Source organism: Apus apus, chromosome 6 (assembly GCF_020740795.1).
Source record: "Apus apus isolate bApuApu2 chromosome 6, bApuApu2.pri.cur, whole genome shotgun sequence".
Classification (NCBI taxonomy): Eukaryota; Metazoa; Chordata; class Aves; order Apodiformes; family Apodidae; genus Apus; species Apus apus.
The window spans coordinates 27,555,302-27,578,312 of record NC_067287.1 but is presented as its reverse complement, the minus strand read 5'-3'; the positions used below and the strand labels follow the sequence as shown (position 1 = coordinate 27,578,312).

Sequence of the window (23,011 nt, the reverse complement as noted above, 5' to 3'; positions counted from 1 at the left end):
CTGTGGGCTCAGAAATGCGTTGTGAAGGTAGGGCACATTGATACCAGTGAGAGTCCCCTGGGCAGCATGTGCTGCTCCTGGAAGTTGTCTATGGGCAACAGCCCTGCTGTGTGCATAGTGGGCCACTGAGGAGGATTTCTCTGCCTGTGGAGGATGGTGTGGTCTGTGGCCTTTCCAGTTCTTGCTCTCTGGAGACAACTGGCTGCCCACTTGTTTCTGAAAACATCTTCATAGAGCGATGGCGCTATGAGTGACTTCCAGTCTTTGCATAGCAGGATCAGGAAGCCTCTGGGGACATGCAGCCGCTCCTGAAGGTAGTGAAACTTTGGCTGATCACACGTTGCCCTCGTGATCATATTAATGTGGTGTATCCAAAGAGATTTCAACTTGTACCATAGCTGCTGCTGCCTTTCTTCTTCTCCGTCTTCCTGCTGAATCAGGAAAAACATAACCCACTGCACGTGCGTCGTGTCTTCCTGCTGTCCAAGGCTCTCATAATGTTGCCAACATTGGCTTGTCTGCTAGCCTTCAGCAGACCCCATGTTTCCCCCTCCACCACCTCACTCATACAGAGCATAATTGTTTCTTTGGATTTATACTGCTACCCAACTAAACAGTAGCACACAGATAAACAGAGAAGAAAGTTTGATTTACCTTTATTCATAACTTTGACTTGTATGAAAACCCTCTGTTCTAAAAATCATCTAAAATAATTGTCTTCTGGCTTCTCTTCTCCCCTCCCTGGCAGTCCAGGCACCTGCAGCCATTCTCTAGCAGTAGGGGTGCTCTCTGCAGTGTGGGCAGGGAGCCTGGAAGGCTCCTGCAAACAGTTTGTCCCATTTTGGGTCAGAGATACGTGGCAGTTACTGTAAAAAACAATGTTCATTTTGTTGGTTTAAAATGTAAATGCTTTGAGGGCAGGACCCATCTTTTATGTGTGTACATGTGGGTGTGTATTTTTATACAATTCTTCACACGAGACTTGCAGTTAGGAGCTGCAGTATGCAAAGCCACATCTTTCTGTCCTGTGGTAGCTTAGAAAAGTGTTTTTTCTGATTCCCAGAGGTAAACAGTAATTCAGATCTGAACGCTGGGCCTCTTAGACACAGCTTGCTTTGGGCCTTCAAACACAAGCGGTGTACCCCTCTATACTCCAGTTGCAGCAGGAGTAAGGTAACTTGGAGTGGGTCCCCATGTCCAGAATCCTTCTGGGAGATGTTCCTTGACCAGCCTGGGAAGAGGAAGCTGCATTGCAGCCTTCATCAATTAATGACCAAGATGCCATCATGTGTTACATTTCATTCTTAATTTTAGACAATGAAACAGCTACTTGCACTACAAAGAATTCGGATTAGAAAACAGACCTTGCTCTTCATGTTTGCTGCAGGTGGAAGGGAATCTGAAATAAGCAAAATTGTCATTTGTTTTAAGCTTGATGCTGTTTTGTTTTGTTGCGTTTTTTTTTTTTAAAGGCAGGAATATATTTTTAAGCTTTTACAGGTGCATGTTGAGGGTTGAGTTACAGGGGTAAGTCAGTGGTGAAATTTTTTTGTTTCTATTCATTTGGCATACTCTTTAACTTTGTCCGCTTTGTGTTAAGTTTCTGCATTTCTTATGAAATGTGATGGACTGTTCTACAGCTCATAGTGTATGATTTCACAGTTTCTCTATTTTGTAAACTTATTTTGTAAGCTTATTTTGTAAACTAAAATGTTCTTAGAGAAGGTTCAGGTCAAAGCTTAGGAGTGACTCCAACACTGAAGTGAAGAACAGATACGTGGTGGGTTAGATGGCATCTCACTGTGGAGTCTCTGTCACTGAAAGCCTTTACTAACAGATACAGCTGTAAAGAATTACACAGATGTTACTGGCTCTACCAAGATGGCCTCTTGAGGCCATCTTTCCTGATCTCTAAATAATGCATTATGTTTGTTTAACACGCTTCTATTCTTAAATCCCTTTTGTTCCCTTGAAACTAAAGGTCAGATTCTGGCATCAGTTGGGAGAACATCCCAGAATTCTGCCATTATGAGTCTGGGATGTCTAAACTGACTGACCCTGGGCCTCTGGCTGTCACAGAGAGTGCTTAGTCACAGGAGGAGTTCTGACACCTTTGAATACATGTCCTACACTCCTTTTCCCAACCATAAAACACTTTCTGAGGAAGTGTTTCCATGAAATACCTCCTGGGGACAGCAAATGGAAATCTTCCTTTTTACTTGCCAAGGTAAATGGAAATGAGGATTTGATTCTTATTAGCTATAAACACAAGTGAGAGAAGGCTGCAAAGAAAATAATATCCTGTGCACAGCCTTGAGGTCTCTGATGAAACAAAATTACACAAAATTTACAGATGCTAAAAATAGTTACAATACCAGTTTGATGTTGCATTTTGTCTTCCTCCTATAATGCAGTAAAATGGCCTGTAATTCACATTGCAAAATTGCATGCATGCCTCTTTGAAGAGAACATCTTCATTGTATGTCTGCAGTGGCCAAAGTTACAAGCCAACCCACCACAGTGTTAGGATGAGCCATGCAAATAAATAAAGAAGGACAAATAACACCAGCTTCTTGAGGGCAGCTGCCTGCTAATCTGTCTTGCTTAGGTTTGGGAGCTTTTCAGTATAGGAAACCTATTGTGCCTTCTACAGACTTAAATTCACCCCTGGTGATTAGGAAGGTAATAGATTATGTTAATTTTGTTTATTACATTATATAAAATGTTGTTTTAATTAAGAGATTTATCTTTTAAGTCCTTGCTGACAGTGACATTAGTACAGACTTTGTTTGCAGCTCTTTCAGCCTGGCATTTTGAGCTGAGCTCTTGTGGCCTGTCAGAGGTGGTTGCTGTAGCACAGAAATTCTTTGGAAAGTATGTATGTGTTGTGGTTTATTTGTTGTATTTGTATGCATATTTCACCTATTAGTGCTAAATAGCTTTTTGGAGGGTGGTTGTAGCCTTGCCACTAGCTGGGTGGCTTCACTGTTTCTTTCCTCCTGGTTATTGAATACTATCAGGTTTCATATCTTTCCCCTACTCTCAAGTTGTTTGACTTTCAGACCCTCTGTAACTCTGGAGTCTGTGAGCAAAAAAATTATTTCTTTAAAATGAAAAACAAAATCCAGCCTAGGGGAGGCTAAGCTTAACCTCTGGCTATCTGCTAGAAGATTAGTAATATCACTACCTTGAACTACAGCTTCATTTTTGTATTTTGTGAAGCAGCTTCTCTGCATTGTTTATGTTCTGGTTGAAGGGGATCTTCCTATACCAGGATGTAATAGGAACGTCATTTTTCCTCTAACATGAGCAGATGTCCTATCTGCAGTAGTAGCAATAACATTGCTGCTTCCTGTTGTTGCAGATGTTGTTAGCAGGCTAGACCTGAAAGCAAAAGAGGGGTCAGGTTTCAGCCCATGCCATTTAGCACCATCAACATCAACTGTACCCGTGCACCTCCTTCTCCATATGTGGCTACCTTGGCTAGTGGACAGGAAGTTGCCCTGGAACACAAATTAATTTCCTTTCTACTTAGTGGTGGGGAGGAATGCTGCCAAAAATCTCTTTTCTTCTCTGCCTTGACCTTTGCCTTCTCTAGATTTGTTTACACTAAACCCAAATTACAAGTGGTGTGTTACTGTATTGAGGGAATGGGTGCCTGAATTGAATCTGGCACACATTTAAGTGTAAATCTCCCCACTCTTAGTTTTCAGGGCACAGCCCTGTGCAAGCCTTCAATCCACAATTATTGCATTCTTCTTCTTTTTTACAGGAGGTCACTATCAAATCCTGTGACACTTTTCTATTGCTAATCTGGCAGGCTGCCATTCAGGCCACAGGAAGCCCAGGAGAGTAGAATATACACTTACTTAGAGCCTTATTTCGTCTTCATTATTCCCAACACCAACAGAATTCCTTAAAGTCTCTGGAAGTTTGGTCTGAATGGGGAGCATTTTGCCTGAATAGCACCCCTTATTGAGGCATTGTCACCGAGTCACAAATCTAGATGAGTGTTTTGGCTAGCAGTTTAATCTATACTGCAGTGCTGTTTTTTCACACCAACACGGAGTGCTGGTCTAGTAGGATTGTCTGACAGTGAGAGACTTCTTGATTTGAGAACTGGACACTGAAGGAAAAAACCACAATTCTATTCAAGAGTTTATCTGAGAATGTATTCATTTTGGTAATGAGGGGAATATGGTATTTTAGTATTTTTCTGTAGGACACAACCTTGCTAAAGGAGGAAAGCCAGGGTCCCGTTCACAAAAAATATGCAGAAAACTAGTGCTTTTGAATAAAGGAACAAAGAAAAAACTATGATTTGTGCATAAGAAATACCAAGAAATAAAAATCATAAACGTAAGGCAGTATCCATAGCTGTCATTTTTATTATAATATGCCTTAAACTCTTTTTGTACCTAAGATGACTACTGATCTTGTATGTTAATGCCATATAGAGACTTACAGAGAGATAGTAACTTTGTTTTTATGGTGGATCATTACCAGTTCATTGGCTACTATTATCACTTGTGATTTTGTGGTGCTGTAATTGTTGGGAAGTAACTTTCCTGTTGTTTTAACCAGCAGCACTTAGCTACGTTTCTGTATTAATATTTTCTCAGTCCTTCAGGGCATTCTAGTAATTTTTGGGAGGCTCATTCATTCTTCTCCTCATTTCAGGTTATTGAAGGAAAGCTGGCTCCTTTCTTGGGGAAGGTGATCAAGTTTGCCACCTCTCATGTGTACAGCTGCAGCCTTTGTAGTCAAAAGGGTTTCATCTGTGAAATTTGCAACAATGGAGAAATCCTTTACCCCTTTGAAGACATTTCTACAAGCAGGTACTGTAATGTCAGTCATACATTTGACCCACGTATCATATCCTTGCAGATTCTTAGCCTCCCAGTAATGCTTGTTTTTGGGCAGCTGCACTAGATTACTGGTCTAGAGAGGCCACCATGAGTACACTTGGAAATAGATGGGAAGAGCTACTTAATAAACCCTGTAACTCTCACAACAGCTGTTCAAAAAGGGAAGAGTCCCCCAGTAGCATTACACAGCGTGATTTATCCAAAGCTTTTCTGAGTCTGCAAAGTGTCCTGAAAAGCCAAATGGGTCCTCTGGAGTCATCACAGACATCCTTCTGGTATCTAATGTCACTAGACCTGTGATCTACTGGGATTGTACATTATAAAACAATAACTATCCATTCTAAAACGTTTTCCTTATGGGATGTTATGGCTAATTTTCTGCTCTCTGTGTGCATACCCCTCTGTGCCTATGTATGCAAGATTTTTTTTAATTAGTTTTTTAATTGGCATGGTTATTCTCAGGTGGCTACAATATAAATAGAAGCAGATGCCAGTCCTAAACTCAACAAAAGAACCTTTATTTCACATTATATGGAACACTGAATGCCAGATCATTGGCAGAAGCTGCATGGGAAAGCTAGAAGGAAAATGCAGGAACCCACAGTAGACTTACCAATGCAGCAATGTTACCACACTTTTTCACAAATGTCTTGGATTTTGAATAAAGAAGAGGGCTTTTTTAATTTTTAACTCAACAGAAAGGCAGTGTATCTGACAGCACAGCATTCCTCTATAGATAAGTACTTTTCTGGCTTTTCCAAATAGAGTAATTTCAATTTTCTCTTCAAAATGTTTAATTGAGGGGAAAAAAATAATTTAAAATTGCTACCTTAGTAAGCAATCTGAACCAGCCTGTTAAAAGGGCTTTGTTAACAATCTGATTTTCCCCTGCATGCACAAAGATGTTAAATTACAAGTAACCAAGGACTACTCAGCCTAGCCTGAGTTTCAAAGACTGTTTGTCCATATTTTTTCCCAGATGCTGATTCTAAAATATGCATTGACAAAGCAATGGTCATAAGCTAAACAAGGTTTGCAGCTGATCTGTATACATGGTTTTCAGGAAAGAATGTATTTAGGGTGCGTGGTGAGATAGACTGAGTTGAAAAGAGAGAGACTGAGATGACATAAAACATAAGATGTCTATTGAGACTGTATAAAAGGTGATTGAAGGTATTCCTGAAAGATTGATGACAATGTGTGAGAGCATTTGGGAAGACAAGTTTACTTGAAATGTCTCTGCATTTGATTTGTCTGGGGGTTTTTTGGTCCCAGAAACACCATTGAGTATATATTGTTCCTCTGCCCTTTAGCTGAGATGAGACAAACCTTGCAGTTACAGAGTTTTAAACCTTTTGGAATCAAACAGAGTTTGTTAGCAGTTCGGTGAAAGCCAAAAGAAGCTGCTCTAGCTTTTTTTATGCTCTAGATAGTTTTTATATGAATTAGAAGCCAAAAAGGACTTTAGTTCATGTTTCACACATGTAAAGTCATGGTTGATGTCATGCCAGGGGCAGCAGTCTTTGTTAATTATTTTAATTAAAACACAATTAACATGAAAGGTTCTCCAATATTTATCTTTTGTATTTTGTCAGAGGTCAATCTGCTTATTCCTCCTGTCTTCCTTATCACTAAATCTTGCTTTTATCCCCAGCATTTTCTGTTTCCCTTCCTAGTTAGTTCTCTTATCTCATTACTGCTCGTGTGTGCACGTCCACCCCTGTGAAACCAACTAGATTCTTTCAGTTCCATATTTTTGCCCTTTTCCACCTTCAGGCTGGAGGCAGCTCATGCCAGCAGAGGAGCTTGTGTATTTTACTGTGCAGCTCCATCAGCTGCAAAGCAGTGAGGGAGAAGGCCAGGTAGAGGTGAGAGAGCTTTCTGAGGTAGGTGTGCTGACCACTACTATGGCAGATGTAAGCTGAGGGGGCTAGTTAGAAATAGGTTGATGTACGGAGTAACCTGTGGCAGATGGAATGGAAGGTGACAAAAAGTTTTTGTGAAGACTTGAAATTATACCTGCAATTTCTGATGATGCATTCAGCTTTCCTTGTTAGTTAAGTGTTGTACAGAGCTCTGAGTAAACAGCTCAGATTTTTGATTTAGTTGTATTAGTCTGAGTCGACAACGTGCAGTAAGAATTTCTGGAATTGCTGTCTGTAGCATAGTATTCACATTTTTTACTCAGTACTGGACTGCCAAGTACCCTGGCTGTAGCTGCTGAGTTAAGGAGGGAAGAGCAGCTGAGATCTGAAGACTGTTTTTCCTTCTTGCTTTGTAATGTTGCTCATTCACTTTTGAGCTACTAATTCTACTAGTACACTGGGCTGCTAGGTTAGAAATACTTGGAAGTGGGTGCATGACAGCTTTTGCAAACTTCACCTCTTTGTTGAATGTTTAAAAAGTGAAGTCTGTGTCTCTGGGGTGGGTGTCTGTGTTGAGCTGGCATGTGTTATTCTGGCACTCTCCCAACATTTCTCACTTTTTGGAGAGAAGAGTGACAGCTGTTAGAGAGGCAGTTACAATTCAAAGGTGGTTCTTAGCTGGCTCTTACCTTTCCATCTTAATGGTCTCTTAGGTCAGCTTTGGGGAGGAGAAATTGTTTCTCTCAAAAATATTCTCAGCAGTTTCTGGAGCAGTCTTCAATAGTCCTCTATGAAAGATGGGTCTTCTTTAGGTAGATAAAGCTGAGAGAAAAGAAGGGCCCCTCTTGAGGGGTAGATTTTTCTCTTTGGTCGGGTTATTTGCTTGAGAGTAATTTTTGTCAGTCCTTGAGCAAACAGAGTGAATACCTGGGTTATGCACTCCTCAGGGTTTGAATACACATATATTACATACCCTTCTCTCACTAATCAGAGTGACACATTCCTTTGTTGGCAAATGGTTCCAAAACAAACACAATCAGTTCACTTAATTAGTGGGTCTGTGGGTTGTGCTTGGCAGGCTTTTTACATCCTGCTCAACAATACAGCACATCAGTTTGCTGCCTTGAATTTAAAGGTGGGCTCACAAAGTCGTAAGCTTTCTAATGATATTTCCTCTCTGTGGCTTTTCTTGGGAGGTGGCTGTTCTGCACGGAGCTTAATGAAAGCCATGATTCAGTAGTTGAACAGTTTCTTTAAAATTGTCCCATACTTTTGGATGTCTCTTTCAGTCAGTTTGATTCCTCTGTCCCCCATTTTCCTCTCTTCTATATTCATATCTATATTTGTGTAATGGTTCATCAGGGTTCTTCCTAAATTTCACTGTTTCAGCATCTTTTTGAAGGCCTTTAAATCATGAGAACCATATTTAAAACCTCCTGAGTTAATGGTGTATTTCATGGAGCAAATTGCCAGCTAATGTAAACTCTCACAGCTTTGGTTTTGTTTGAGCCCTGGCAACTTAAACAACCTGAGCATCTACCTACAGTTTTATTTTTTGGACTAATTTTGACCCGTGATTAAGTTTAGCAAATAATGTATAAAATGATCCTATTATATAACTAGTTTCATTTTTACAAGTGTTGTGAAATGAGTTTAAATATTCCTAGTTATAAATTGGCTTGTTAGAGCTATCCTTCCCCATTTTTATCAGCCAGGCACTGCTCCTCAGGTTTTCTGATATTGATTGTTCTTCATTAACATGGTAAAAAGATTTTTTTTCTTCTAGATTTTATTTTAGAAAGCAGATATGAAAAGAAAATGCCTGTTTAGTGGTACTGTTGTCTATGATATGTGGCCATATATTATTTTATAACCTAGAAAAATTTTTAACAAGTCTTAAAACTTAAGGAATACTGAGAAAAGTACCATTGGAATGAGAAAATAGTTATTTGTTAGGAAGGAATTTGTATCCAGTTAAGTAATGAACTAATTATATAGATGTGGTTAAGCTTCTTGCATGCTACACAGTTCATAAAATTTTGGTCTTGCCTGTGTGTCAGCATCCTAATGACTACTTTGAGAGACAATTTGTTGTGTTTTGCTGGTAAAGCTGGTTGTGAACTATTTAGTCAATTCCCTGCCTTTTAGGTGCTGACTTTAGATGTATGTGAACCATGGAGAGCTGCTCTTTTGTGTTCCTATTCATTTATCAAGGCTAACCTGTTTTCACTTTGTGAAGTTAATTTGTTCTGCAGATCAGTTAAGACATGTAGACCTTTTGAGATACAAACCAGAAGACCCAAGTTTAAAACAGACATGCCACAGGACAGGCTTACTGTATCAACCAGCTTGGATGCCTCTATAATCTTTGGCCACCATCCTGATAAGACCTACGAATGTACTTAACTTTACACATAGCAAGAAGTCTTAGTAAAAGCTCTGGGGCTGTGCATAGCTTGATGTGCATGCCAAAGTCTTTGCAAGATTACAGCTCACTGTGTTATGGATGCTGTGTCACTGGACAACAACAGCTTTGAGCATTTGGGAGAAAGTTAAAGACAGGTATTAGGTGGAGAAACCGAAAATACATAGTACAGAGCATTTACAGGAAGTACCTTGGCACAAGTCAAAGACATCACTCAAAATACATAATTTTCCCCTCTTGCTGTGATTAGTTTATTTTACACTAGACAGCCTTCCCCAGGCCTGGTTTCCCTGACCTATGCTAGTAGTTTACTACCTAATTTTTGAAAGAGCTTAGCTTATCAGCTGTTGAGAGTTGGTTCAAAGCACCCTAAAGTGATCTGCTCAGCACTTTCTTTAAAGAAATTTAGGTCCTAAGTAGATGCTAATTTCTCTTGATAATTTAATTTTACCTGAATCTATCAGAACTGGTAAAAATATTCTGGCTCAAATCTCCTGATTTTTGTCTGCAGGGTAGCAGTAAAGTTATCTAGAATACATAAAAAGAAAGATAAAATATGCTGGCCTTTTCATCAAGCATTGTATTTTGGAACTGGATTAGCTTTAGAGCTTGGGTTTACCTGCCTTGTGTCAGAGTGGTGTTAAATAGAACATTCAGTGTAAAGGCACATACTTATTTCAAGTAGGAAGGTCCCTGCATGCTGAACATGGCAGCCATCTTGCTTACAGTTTCTGTTTTGTGGCTTCCCTCCTCTGTTGTCTTCCCCACTCTAGATAATTCCCACCTGCTAATCCCACCTTTTAGTTTTTCCTTCCTCTTCCTCATGCAAATTCGCCTTTTAAGAAAGGCTCCTCCATCTCCCAAGTATGGTTCCTTGTAGTCTAGACAACAGCTTTTCAATTGCCTGTGAAAGCCAACACTGCCAACTCTAAGTGCTCAGAAATTGGAAGATTACTTTAGGAATCTTGTTGTTTATATACTTAATTATTTTTTTTTTAATGTTAGCTTCCTTTTTTCCATCTTGGATCCAGGTAGGCATGTCTTCAGCATTATGGCGGAGCTACGAAGTCCAGGTGTCTTTGCCTTTCTAGTTTATTAAAAGCAAAGGTCCTGACTTAATCACAGGATTCAAAGACTTACAAGAAAATGCAAAATAGTAGAGTCATGCAGTCAAATTGTGACTGTTGAGGGGCAGTATGTTAGTATTACTGTTAATAGTATTGCCTTAAACCACCACTTTGTGAATACAGAGGGTGGAGGGGTGAAGTCCTGCCCATGGTGTGGCAGCTAGCAGAGGCAGAGGATGTATACTTGACCAATGCAAGCACTTCAATCTCAGTGGCATCTCAGCCTCTCCAGGCAGTGGATCTACCATGTTTAGGGCTTTTCCACTTTCCAGAGTGATTTAGCTCAACTGACTGAGGTTGGATCTAGATGATCTTTAAGGTCCCTTCCAACCTTAACCTTTCTATGATTCTGTGACTTAAGTGTAATCACATTGGTTTCAGATTAAATGTTTTAATACTGATTTTAATGTCACTTTACTGATTTTTTTTTTTTGTAAACTGCTCTGTACGGGCCACGTTACTTGGCTTAAGATCTCTGAATTTAGACAACTCACAAAGTGCAGTGCTGAGGTGGACAGTCAGGCCTCAGTTCTACTGCTGGATGCAAATATGAAAATACATGTAGATAAGTGTTGTTTAAATCCCTGCTGCCACAGGTGGGGTGGAGCTGAGGGCAGGCTTCCCTACTTAATCAGGAGTGACAGAGCTCTGCAGAGAGGAGGTTGCAAGCTGCAGGATCCTTTTGCTCCTGCTTGACCCTGCTGCTGTGTTCCTGAGTGGTAACTCAGCCTGTGTGCACAGCTGTCTCCGGATGATAGCCAGCAGTTGAATTAAGCTGTTCTTGTTCAGTCCCGGCCTGTGACAAATTGTTCTGTGAGCATACAAAACAAAGGCCTGCTCTGCCATTTCACTGGGTCTGGCAATGGAGGAGTTAACACCAAGGCTCCTCCCAGCCAGTGGTTTTCTCTCCCCTCCAGTGAGCTGCCTGCTTTTCCCCTCATTTGTGAGGTTTTAATATCTCTGACCACTTTGCACATCTGTTAGATGTGGCAGACCTTGGCAGTGGGTGCTGGCATGACCCAGCGAGGGGCAACAGGTGTTGAGAGGGAGAGGCACCTGGTGGCAAGTTCTGGGCAGCCAAGCGAGGACAAGAGCTTATTCATTCATGGTCACCTACCTGCCTGAGGTGCTTCTCCAGCAGATCAGTGTAACCTGCACTGGGTGAGAGGGAGCAAACTCTGATCTGGTGGTTTTGATGCAGGGACACTTGAGTAGTGTGTTCTTCAGCCATCCTGGGGTGGCATCGCTAGAGAGGCAGTGGTAGTGTTGGTCACAGATACCATGTCAGGCTGTGTTTGGGCTGGTTCCTCAGCTGTTCTGGAAGCACTCTCCTTGGTGAGTCCCCTTCGTGCAGGCTGGTGGTCACTGTACACCCCGTGCCAGCTGCCACCTGTAACCAGCTCACACGTCTGCCTTGGTGCCCCAGCTCATGAGCTGTGCCCATGGTTGGCAGTGACACTTATTTCTGCTGCTCTACCATATGGGGCTAGCCCAAGACCCAGCCATGCCATTATACATGAGGAGCATCTTCAAGCTCTGCTCGCATATCAAGGGTAACCCCTGTCTGATGAGCAGGTACATGGAAAGGAAAGTTATGGTTATGCTTAGAATTACTGCTGGCTCCCTGAACACTGAATTAATCATTTAGCGTGAATTTCAGACTTAACAATTTGAGATGCTGGGTAGCAGGCTCTGCTCCGGTTTTGCTGCTTCCTCCACCCCCTTATTCAGGGGCAGCTTTTTCAAAAGCAAGTCTGAAGTATTAACAGTTTTTAAGTATGGTATTAAAAAAAACACACTGTGTCTAGTAAAGACTGTGTGACATACAAGTCATTATCCTAACAAGCTCCTTATAGGGACAAATCAATGTCATATTAGTGCCAACTTTATCAATTTCCTACATGAGCGTCCCTCCCTAGGCAGGCTCCTTGCATTGGTTCCTAGGCAACTGTAATAATATTGCTGCACATGTGTGTCAGGCATTGATTGCCTTTGGGGCTTTTTTTGTGTTGTAAGTGAACACAGACTGATCCATTTTCTTTTTGTGTTCTGCTAAAATCTCTGGGAGCTTTGAAGGGTGTGTCTGCAATACTCACATCTAAGCAATTCAGAAATACTTGCAGACAGGCACATGTGCATAACGTGGGAGGGTGATCACACTGGAACTAGGCAAGGCTTACTTCTGCTACTGTGGTTTGCTCTTTGGTGTTTTTTAATAGCCGAGTTTGAGGTGTTGTAGTATTTTGAATGTTTGGTGAATGTATTATCATCTGAAGAAAACATAATTAACAACCCCATTTTATCTTTTTTTTTACTCTGCATGGAAGAAAGGAAAAAAAACCTGAAGAGTTCTAGTCAATTAAAAGTTCATCCCTAAATAAAATCTTTACTGATATTCCTTTCACTTGCTTTAGCGAGCGTGCAAGGTCTGGCACGGAGGAAGTGGGTTTTTAAAATAAAAATAATGAAAGTTAATATGTAAAATTACAAGAGAAAGGATGGCACTCTAGTGAAACAGGAAAGCTCTTCACCCTTCTCAGCTTTTCTAAGAGCTCCTGGCTGACCTTGAGCAAGTCAAGGTCACTTCTTGTTTCCCGTTTGTGAGGTGGGAAAGGTAGTGTATCTGTCATGCACTGTTTGTTCATTTCAGGGATGAACAGCATAACCATGAGCTGCTTTGACTCCCAGCTTGGTGTTTGGAAGCCAGACAGGTAAACCCCATGTGCCTGGTACTAAAGCTGTCCTAGTAAACATTGCTGGTCCCAGCAGCGTCATCCCAACATGGTCACACTGGTCAGTCTGTCAATCTGTAAGGTTCCTTGGAGACAAATAAAACTGTCTTTCAGATTACATCCTGGGCCACTTGATCATCACTGGTTTATTCTGTCTGCTTAAGTTGGAAGGTCTTTGAGGCCTCTCTGTGTTGCAGACTCTTCTTTGGGCACTTCATCTTGTCCATGGGCATCTAAATGGTGGCGCAGTACAGAAGGAATATACAAGTATAATCAATGGGTTGTGCAAAATCTGGAATTAATTGCATCATAAGCCTGTGAAATACATGTGGGAAGCATGAAAACATTTGCCAGAATCTACAGTTTACCAAATATTGATACATTTATGTTTCAAGTGCCCAGACTTAATGGGACATACTCACATTGGCATTTCTTCAGCATACAAGGAATTATTTTTTTGCTTTTAATGTAGAAAGGCTTTTCTTTTGTAACTATTAATGATAATACTAGATGTCAGGATTAAATAAGAAGCAATCTGCTTGTAATAGTCTAAGAAAGAATATTATATTGATGGGTTTTTTGGTATCACTGGAAAATTGCTCACCATCTCTCCAAATCTCTGTGATTAGGAATGATTGACTGGTTGACATTTCCTGAGTCAGTTAAGGCTGACTGGATATGATATACTGAAAAGCAAAACTGTAAATGGTTTGGGATGGTATTGCTCCATCACCTTAAAAGGATGAGCTCACCATTTGCTCAAAGGCAGAGCAAGATCAGCATTGCCTCCCACCCAGCAATGTCTGAGGTTTTTTAGCAATGAGGGAATGCAAGCTTGCAGTGAAAACTGACCCAGGTACCCTCTCTACCTGCCCCCACAGACAGCAAGAAGCAGCTTTGTTCTCCATCTCAGAGCACTGTTCTTCCAGACTTCCATTTTGTTGTCATCTGCACCCCATGGTTGGGGATGGGAGTACATCAGCCTTCACTGGAGAAAGCAGAAAATAGGTCTTCAGAGGGACAGTCAGGGGTGGAGGCAACAAAATGGACTGATGATGGTCATGATGGCTGGTGATGCAGTGGACTGTGAGATCATAGAATGGTTTGAGTTGGATGCAGGACTGGCTGTTTGCACTGCCTCTGGTTAGTGCCTGGCAGAGTGGGGTCCTGGTCAAAACTTCAGCTGTTGCACCAGCTCAAAGAAAAGTCCAGACATTTCTCCTCTCTGTTTTGGTTCTGAACAGTGTGAGAGAAGTTTTTTAATTTTTCCACTGGACTTATTTCTGAAAAATAAATTCATATGAATTTAAGCACCATCATTCTTTCTTTTCTCTGCTCATGGGCTTTGACTGAGGTAAGCAGGTGTTGCCAGCTCCTCTCTCATCTTGCTCCATCTATCAGCAGCAATTTTTGACAATTTTTGTGACCTCCATGCGTATTGCAGAGAAATATTGAGTGAGCGTAGGGAGTGGCAGTGCGAGAGCACAATACTAGACTCATCAATCATTACCCTCTAGCAACTTCCAGGGCACTGCAAATTGCTGACTAATAAGGGAGAATTAGCATGATAAAATCACCATTAGTGTCAGTTCAGAATGATGTAAAGTTTTAAAGACACTGCTGTCCTTTCTGCCTCTCCTGCATCCCTTAGTGTGTCTGCTTATAGATATTCCAATCCAACAAAACACATAATCATAGAATCATGGAATGTGAGGTTGGAAAGGACCTCAAGGATCATCTGGTCCAACCTTTTTAGGTAATACTATAGTTTATATTAGATGTCTCAGCATCTTGTCAAGCTGAGACTTAAAACATAAGCACACGCTTACTTGTGAGCACGTTGCTAATCCTGAGGAAATCACTGGGATATGAGTCTGAAGCATGTGCTTATGTGCTTCACTGGATCCATGGCCATAATACACGCTCCTGGAGCACAGAAATTACAATTATCTCTGTGTGAGCCAGTTTCTTGATTCAAAACCAGATTTAGACTCGCTAGCTTGACTTTAACATATGTCAAGCAAGAGATACAGTAGATATACAGCATTATACTTAGCCTCTTTAACCTTCCTTGTTATTTGAGTTTTAGCAGTTTATGCTAGCTAGAAATGTGCCTCTCTAAACCTCTGCATAGCCTTCTCAAAGCTCTGTGGTTAAAATCTAGATCATGTTTGGATCTATGCATAAACCTTAAAGTGCAGCCAGATCAGGAACAGTTTTTTCAAAGTTACAGGTGAGAAGCAGATGCAGCTAAAAGAGCGAACAGGTTGCATTAGCTTACCAACTTCTTTCAGTATTGCCAGACTGCATACTAAATACTACAGTTTGCCTTCCAGCTTCTTCGTGTTTTCAATTTTTCTTCTCAGTCTTGAAGACAAGGTTGTTATTTCTAAGGGCGAAAAAAGCCCAAAACCAACAAACCTCAGCAAAAAAAGCTCAAAGCAAATTAAAAAAACCCACTAAAGTATAACAATGGACAGTTGGATTCTTCTATAGTCACTTGACTACAGTAACTGCAAAAAAGGAAAAGCGTGAGGCATTTCAAGACTTCTCACAGACTCGCCAAGATGACCAGCGCCCATAATTCATATTTCAAAATTGCTCTAAGTTGTGATGTTTTGTTGCTTTGATTATTTGAGTATCCAACTGGAATACAAGACTTCGTACCCCTGTTATCCTTTAATTTTTTTTTTCACTTGTTTGCAAAGCAGTAGTGACTTATTCATCACTACAAATAGCTGTTTGCACTGAAAGGCTGAGAATGTCTGTTTATTTGTAGCCCACTCCATGATCACCAGATCTTTCATTGCTCCAGCCAGCTGGAGCTGGGGCTTGAGCTACTGTGAGGTTACAATCATTGCCTCTGAGTCCCCCAGAAGTAATCTACTCATCATCTTTGAGCAGTTGTTTTATTTGAAATCATTAGGATCACATTTGAGAACAGAACAGCACAGCTTTGAATGCCAGAAGATGTAATTGTGATGATCAAGTCCAGTTTTCCACAGGACACAGAGCAGAAAGTATCACCTACCTCTGTTTAATTTTTTACTTTGTGGAATGACTACTACTCCTGCTGTAGAAGTGGACTGTACCGTACTCTTTCCAAAACAGCTGACTACTGGAACTTCAATGAGGAAAATGTCGTATCTTGACTGTTGCAAATGCTGAATTGTGTCTTAATGGAAATTAGTATTGTTATTCTTCATTTACAAACCAGAGCGTCAAACTTGTCTTCCATAAAACAAAATTGATTACTATTCTGTGATAGACCTGAATGCTAGTTAAGAAGAAGTATTAATCCTTCTAAAAATTTCTGTCTATGAAGCAGAAGTGCTGGGACAGATTCTCAGCAACTGCAGATGGATGCAAGTCAACTTATTTTAGTGGTTCTGAGTAGCTTTACACCAGCAGAGATGTGGGCAAGCCAGTGTCTTTAACAACTTCACTTTTTTGGTGCTCTTGGAGCTACCAGGACTGTTTGAAGGAATGTCTAGTGCCCACAATACCTATGAAGTCCATTGCATGCTCTGGTCCTATTTTGCCATTCATTTTTGACACTAATTTGTGTTTGCAGGTGTGAAAGCTGTGGTGCTGTCTTCCACTCTGAGTGCAAAGTGAAGGCTGTACCATGCCCCAGGTGTGTGCGTAAAGAATTGCAGAAGAAGCAGAAATCCTTCTGGAGGCAACTGAATATGGATGAAAACTTCGAAGAGTCTTGCAACATGTTTGAGTTGTCATATCAGAACACATGAGTTCCTTAAGGCAGTGGCCTTGAGAGAATCCCTTTCCCAGCTGCCAGCTCAAGCAACTTCTCACTTTAGCCAGGAGGAAATCCTTTTTGCAAAATAGTCTTCTTCATCTGTGAATAGCAGCTGCCAAAGTGGCCATAAAGCCCTGTTGGCTTTGAAATACCAATGGCTAAAATGCATTTTGCATTTTGTCCTGCCGCTAGCTCTTGTACAAAATGTGGTTTACTTGAAATACTTTAGGTCTAGCTAATTAAGCACCCAGCTTTTTCTTTTCCACCTCTGGAGAAGACTTTTCCTCAAGGCAGAAAGTATTTGCTGCCATGACCACATTATTTTGTATGTTGTTCGTTTAGAATTGATGAATCATCTACTTATTTATTTGTATTATTTATTTATTATTAGCTTTGGCAGAGGTTCTGGTGAAGTGTTTCACAGAACCCAATAAGGCAGGAATTATTTTAAACCCATCTGGTCCTGATGTGGTTCCATTTTCTCATGTTTCCAGAGAGCTATTTTTAAAGGATCAATGCATTTACACATCAGTCCTCCCTGAGGAAAGAAAAGTATCTCCCATCAAACCTTATTCAGGGTGCTTGCAAACTTAAGATGCAGAATAATTCCTTCAGCTGTGTTTATATATTTATAACCACCCCAGTGATCTATTCCCCATGCAGATAAGCAGGGGACTTGCTACTGTTTTTGTTCAGACTGGATGTATCAGTCAACCTTTGTCACTGAAGTCCATTGAGTTTTGCACTGGTTATTCTTGACCTGTGTGAGGCTATGTCCTTGTCTCCAATACCATGATGTTGGTTCTGACCTCTGGCTAGTCTCACATTTTAAGACATTTTAAGTGTCAACATTGGTTTTGTTTTTATTTTCTGAAGTTTACTTTAAGTATTTCTCTAACCTGAACCTGGTAGACTGATAGTCAGGAACGTGGTCCACATTAGTTAGACAATTCGCCAAAAAACAAAACTCTAGTTTGCTCTGTTCTGCTGTGTCCTGCATCCTCTGCAAGCTCTAAGGGATTTTATACTTCTGTAGTGACTTCTGTGGTGGAGAGTCAAGTTCCTCGAGGTGAAGCTCCACATACCTGGAACACAGAGAAGTATGAAACATGATGAATTACATATATTGTGAAAGGGGACTACATGATGGACTTAACTGGGGACATGTGTGTCATCACTGCAGTATGTTTAATTCATGCAGATTTACCTCCAGTGAGCACGCAGAGATCCTCCTCCCTCCAGTCCACATTCTTAACTGTTTTTCTGGACCCTGCAGGAATGTGTATGTTAGATACATATGAAAGCATTCACATATATGCACAGTCACATGCATGTGTGTTTTTTTCCTCTCAGTTTGTGAAAATGCAGAATACTGATCTTTACTTCCCAAATAGTCTGCAGCCTATTGTGTTCAAAGCAGAAAGCAGTTTTGATCATCTTGCTAATTGCTGAAGTATTTTAAATAAAAGGAACAGGGTACATGCTTACATTAAAAGGTAGAATGCTACAACAAATTGTCTTGTACTGGAGTGTAGGTAGTTACCCTTTCCAGTCTCCAGTCCAAAAAAAGTAGCTGAATCTGAGCTTTCTCAAATTTGACTGCAACTACTATATATATATATATATAAGCATGTTTATATCTGTATATGTTAGACAACCAGTGCCTTTTCCAGAAGTCCTTCTCACAGTGGGATTCTTTGGAAGTTAGGGTTTTTCCATGTTCTTGACAAAGCGTTGTAAGGATTCCCATATTTAATAAACCTGGTGAATCATACACCTTTGTCACTAAAGTTAATACTTCCCCTACAGGGATGTCTCTGTCTCAGCTCACTGTTCCTCATGTGAAATGAGTTGCTTTCAACTATCATACATAAAGATATAATGTTCCTTGCAAGTCCATTCCCATGTGAAGAATTCTCTGCATGTTCACAAATGCAAACACTGGGGAAATATTGTGGAATTAGTCATGCAAACAGGAACTGCAGTGGTACTGGCTGAATAAACAGTACGCTCCCATGTTTTTCAGCATGTGTCACTACAACTAGCCCTGTGGTGAAGTCAGTAGCACTCAAACTGTCAGAATCTGGCAGGTACTATTTTGAATTAGCTCTAGATGTAATGGTGGGTCATTAAAGGCACAAAGGTGGTGTTTTTCTTATCATCATTGCTCTGGTGTTTGGGATACTTAATAGCACTGGTTCACATCTGGCTCAGTTCAGAGAAGGCTGCTTGTATGAACTCTCAGAAGCCCTATGGAATCAAGGTTCAGACATTCCAAACTCTTGGTTACTTTGACACATACCTCCAGTACCAGTTGTTTGGGAGATTAGATACTCTAGTTGAATTCTGGGATAACAGCATAGACAGCATTGGAGTTACTCTGGGGGTCATACAGGAATTACAGGACAGTTTATTTTGCTAGCAGATATTTACAGAAAAAAAAAAGAACATGATTTTGGCAAAACCTCTGGAATTAATCATGGGTCATGGGAACCACAGCCATTGCTAATGACAAAGGGCAAAAGCACCTTGTTAACAATATGCTGGCAGGGCCCAAAGCTTTATGTAAAGGAATACTGTACAAAGTAAATCAGATCAATTTTTGTTTTAATCAAATGTTGTTATAAGCAAGCCAGTTCCTAAAATGGATATATATGCATTTCTACCTTGGAAAAGTAATACAGCTTCTTGTGGTAGCTATAGGAGCAGACTGTAATGTGGAAGATGCTTTCCTCTCAGGGATACCTGGCTCCTATGCAAAAAAAGTTACTCCATATGAACAGGTATGATAAGGTTTTCTGTCACTGCCTTTCATAAACATAATGAAAGGCCTGATCCTGCCCCCACAAGATGCTGATGCAGTTGGAACAAATCCTGTTTGTTTTTGAGGTCTGGAAGGCAAAAGAATAAACTGAAACTACTGCTTCCGTTACTAACTTTCAGAAGACCCAGCTCTGAAAGGATTCAGCCTGGGATTCTGTAGGTGATTTGGGCTCAAAACAACACTGTACCCTTGTGTCGTTGTCCCTGCTGTACTAACAGTGCTGCGTGCTGATCCTGCTACTCTTTTTCCCATTCTGCAGCCCACATCCTGCATGTGGCTCTGCTCTGCAGACTTCTGGGTGGCATCAGCTGGAAAAGTACCTGGGGTCTTTCTCGATTGCACAGCTCTCTCCCCACACACACAGGTGAAATTCTGTATTTGTACTTTTCGTCTTGTCCTACCCATGCATGAAATAAATTAGAATAATAGCATTTCATAGTGAATCAAGAATAAAATGTGCTGTTTGTCTCCTTCACAGAGAAGGTGCTTTCATAGCTGATGGAGGAGAAATTGATCTGTAGATCCAGTTACTGCTTTTGCATGTACAGAACTTGTAATCTGTGTAGAAATAGGGTCTTTCACTGCAATGGACTATACCCTGACTCTCTACAACTCCTTAAGAACTTCCCATCTTATTTTAGTCTGAGATGCAGAATTCCTTATTCAAGTCTCTTTTCCTCTTTCCCCTTACCCTTCAGCTTTCCTTTAATGGGGAGAAGGACCTACCTAGGGGATGCAAACTACAGCTTTTTTTTTATATATATTATCAGCCTACAAAAAAGACAAATTTGGATCTCTTATGTACAAATCTATCTATTGCTTTTCTTAGTCTGTGTTGAGGTGATGAAAAATGATGGCTTTGTGATGCCACACAATATCCTGGCTGGCACATAGCAATATGAGCTCATTGCTGGGATGGTAGGAATTGGCAGTTGTGAGGGTTTCCTAGCTAAGTGAGAGAAGATACTTGGTGGTGAGGAACTTGTATTTTTCACAATACTCCACAGGATCTGATGGCCCTGTTAGGAGTGAGTCATCAGGGGTACCTCTAGAGCTCCTGTTATGAAGGCTTCTCTTAATATCAAGAAACTCTGTATTGTAATGCATTGATGACAATGTCCTGAAAGACTGAAAAAAAGAAAAGCAGAGGATGTCTGTTTACAATTTAATGGGGAAGCTGCTTGGTTCTATTTTGTTATTTCCCTGTAGCAACAGAAAGCACTGAATTTCTTGGGCTTTCTAAGGTCATAGCCTGAGCTGCAACTGACTGTTGATCTGTATAAAGGAAACGTAATCAAATAATCAACATAATCCTCACTTTTTTTTTCTGCTGCTCTATCCCTGTCTTTGCTCGCAGTGCTGAGCCTACAGCTTGACTTTGAGCTTCATAGCTCATTGTATTGTGTTTGCACCAGTTGAGTCTGATCACTTTCCTTCGTAATTTGCCTTCTAATTTTCCCTTTCCAGTAGGAGTGCCTTACAGTACTGTATATTAGTGTCTATCTTCCTGTTTTGGATTTCCTGATTGAATCTGCTGTTTGATTAATTTGTAAGCTTGAACAGAAACTGTCTTGTGGCTGTGCATGCTCTTTTGCTGGGGCAGCTGATTAAATCAGTTTGCTTGTTCTGCCCTCATGCAGTGAGCTCTACAGGTTGCATATACCAGCTCTGAAGACACCAAGCTGCATGGAAACCCCTCACTTTCACTCAATTTGGTGCCTTAAATTTTCAAAAGTTAAGAATTTTGTCGGGAATGTGCTGCCAAGATGTGCATTTTGCATTGGAGTTCACAGCCATTGCTCATGGCAGTTTTCATCTTGCTGGGAGTGGTGACCATAAAACTTGTTTACTATTTATGCTTTGAGAGGAAAATATGAGAAAAGAAGGCATAGGGATGGTGTTGGGTTTTGTTGCCTGTATTCTGGAGACTAGCTGGGCTTCTCCTTAGCCTGTGGTTATGTGAGACTTTCAGAAGCTATGCATGTATAGTAAAGACAAACACTGGGCATTAAAATGGGATCAGGTCACATGCAGTTTTGATCCTCCTGAACCCACTGGCACACCACATGGTGAGGGACTCCCATGCAGTTCTCCCTGCCCTCATGACACAGCGAGGCCCAGTGCTGTGGGCATGAAGGCATTTCCTGAAGCTTAATTTTAATGCAGCCTGTTTCCTTGAAGGCTAACCCAGTGAGGGTTTGGTCAGCATTACCTTAGAGAGAGATTTAACCTGCTTAAATTTTAGCATTAGTTGCTGAAGTATGTGGCTAACCCTTCCAGCACATCTCAGCTCTGTGCACACATCCATTCTGACTCTAATCTTTCAAGTCTGCATTTCACACCAGGAGCAGGAATCCCGTGTGACAGTGGCAGTGGTGTCACTGCATTTTAGCAGTGCAGTGAGGAAAGAGCCTGGATGCTGATGTGCAAACTCCTTCTTTGCTTGGTAAACCTGGTATGCACACACTGGTTTGGGTCATATCTTAAAATGCCAATTTCCTCCAAGTTCCTTAGGCTAGCCATTAATCCAAATCACAAAGATGCCACTTGTGGGCAGCATTAGAGAAATCCAGACCTGGAATGCTATCGGACCAAGGGTGTTGTCTGTGTGCACAAGTGTCAGTGGTTCATTTACTAATTTATTTGTGTCTAATCCATGTGTTAAACTGATATAAATCCTTGAATACACAGTGTTGTTTTGAAGGAAAAAGGATTTGTTTCAGTTTTGCTTATGCACTTGTCTGCAAAGTTGATCTTGCTTAAACTGAAGTGAATGATTTTTAATGGCATTGATACCTGTGATATCAGGCTAGTTTATACCAGTCAGTTCTATACTCGAGCTAAGCAGAAGTAAGAATTCATGAGCAAAATGTGTGTTTGAAGGGTTTTAAGAAATAAAGGCAGCTTCCAAATTACATGTAGTTCATTTTGAGGCTGGGGGGAGCAGCAGAGTGCAGTGGCTGATGCTGCCTCTGACAGCCTGGACTTCCCTTCCCACTGGAGCACCAGCTTACCTTGCAGGGCTTGCAATGGATTTTAGCATCACTGGCAGTGCACCCTAAGTTTTTGGAAAACTGTTACATGTGTGTGCTACTCTAGTAATTTACTGGCAACACCATTATTTGTGTTTCATTGTTCTTGTGTTTGTATTGGGTTGTTTTTTTTACTTTCAACAAGGATTTTTTTAAATTATCTGCAACTACTAGGCAATAATCTTAATTTATTATTGATGTGTAATAATGTTATAGTTTAAATTCAGTGAGTTGAATTGCTTGTTGACACTTGAGCAGGGTCTATCTGGGTTCACTTATGACAGCATCAGAGCACCAGTCCCTCATGTATAAAGGCAACTCTCAATAAACAGTAAAAAAAGGTTCCTTGTTCTTTTTAATTTGCCTTCTGGTGGGTAC

The 23,011-nt window shown here is 40.8% G+C and overlaps 1 protein-coding gene across 7 annotated transcripts in view; it reads left to right on the top strand.

Annotated features, from left to right (window-relative positions):
• PLEKHM3 (pleckstrin homology domain containing M3) overlaps positions 1-23,011 on the top strand; it is a 122,109-nt gene that overhangs the window by 67,650 nt on the left and 31,448 nt on the right. For 3 of the 7 annotated variants that reach the window (XM_051623354.1, XM_051623355.1, XM_051623357.1), the window contains exons 7-8: positions 4,681-4,838; positions 19,861-19,965. In XM_051623354.1, the coding sequence (XP_051479314.1) occupies positions 4,681-4,838; positions 19,861-19,965 (263 nt within the window). Of the gene's footprint in view, positions 1-4,680; positions 4,839-16,591; positions 19,966-23,011 lie in introns of those variants that run through there. The other 4 variants (XR_007889867.1, XM_051623360.1, XM_051623358.1 and 1 more) reach the window with 3 other exon arrangements.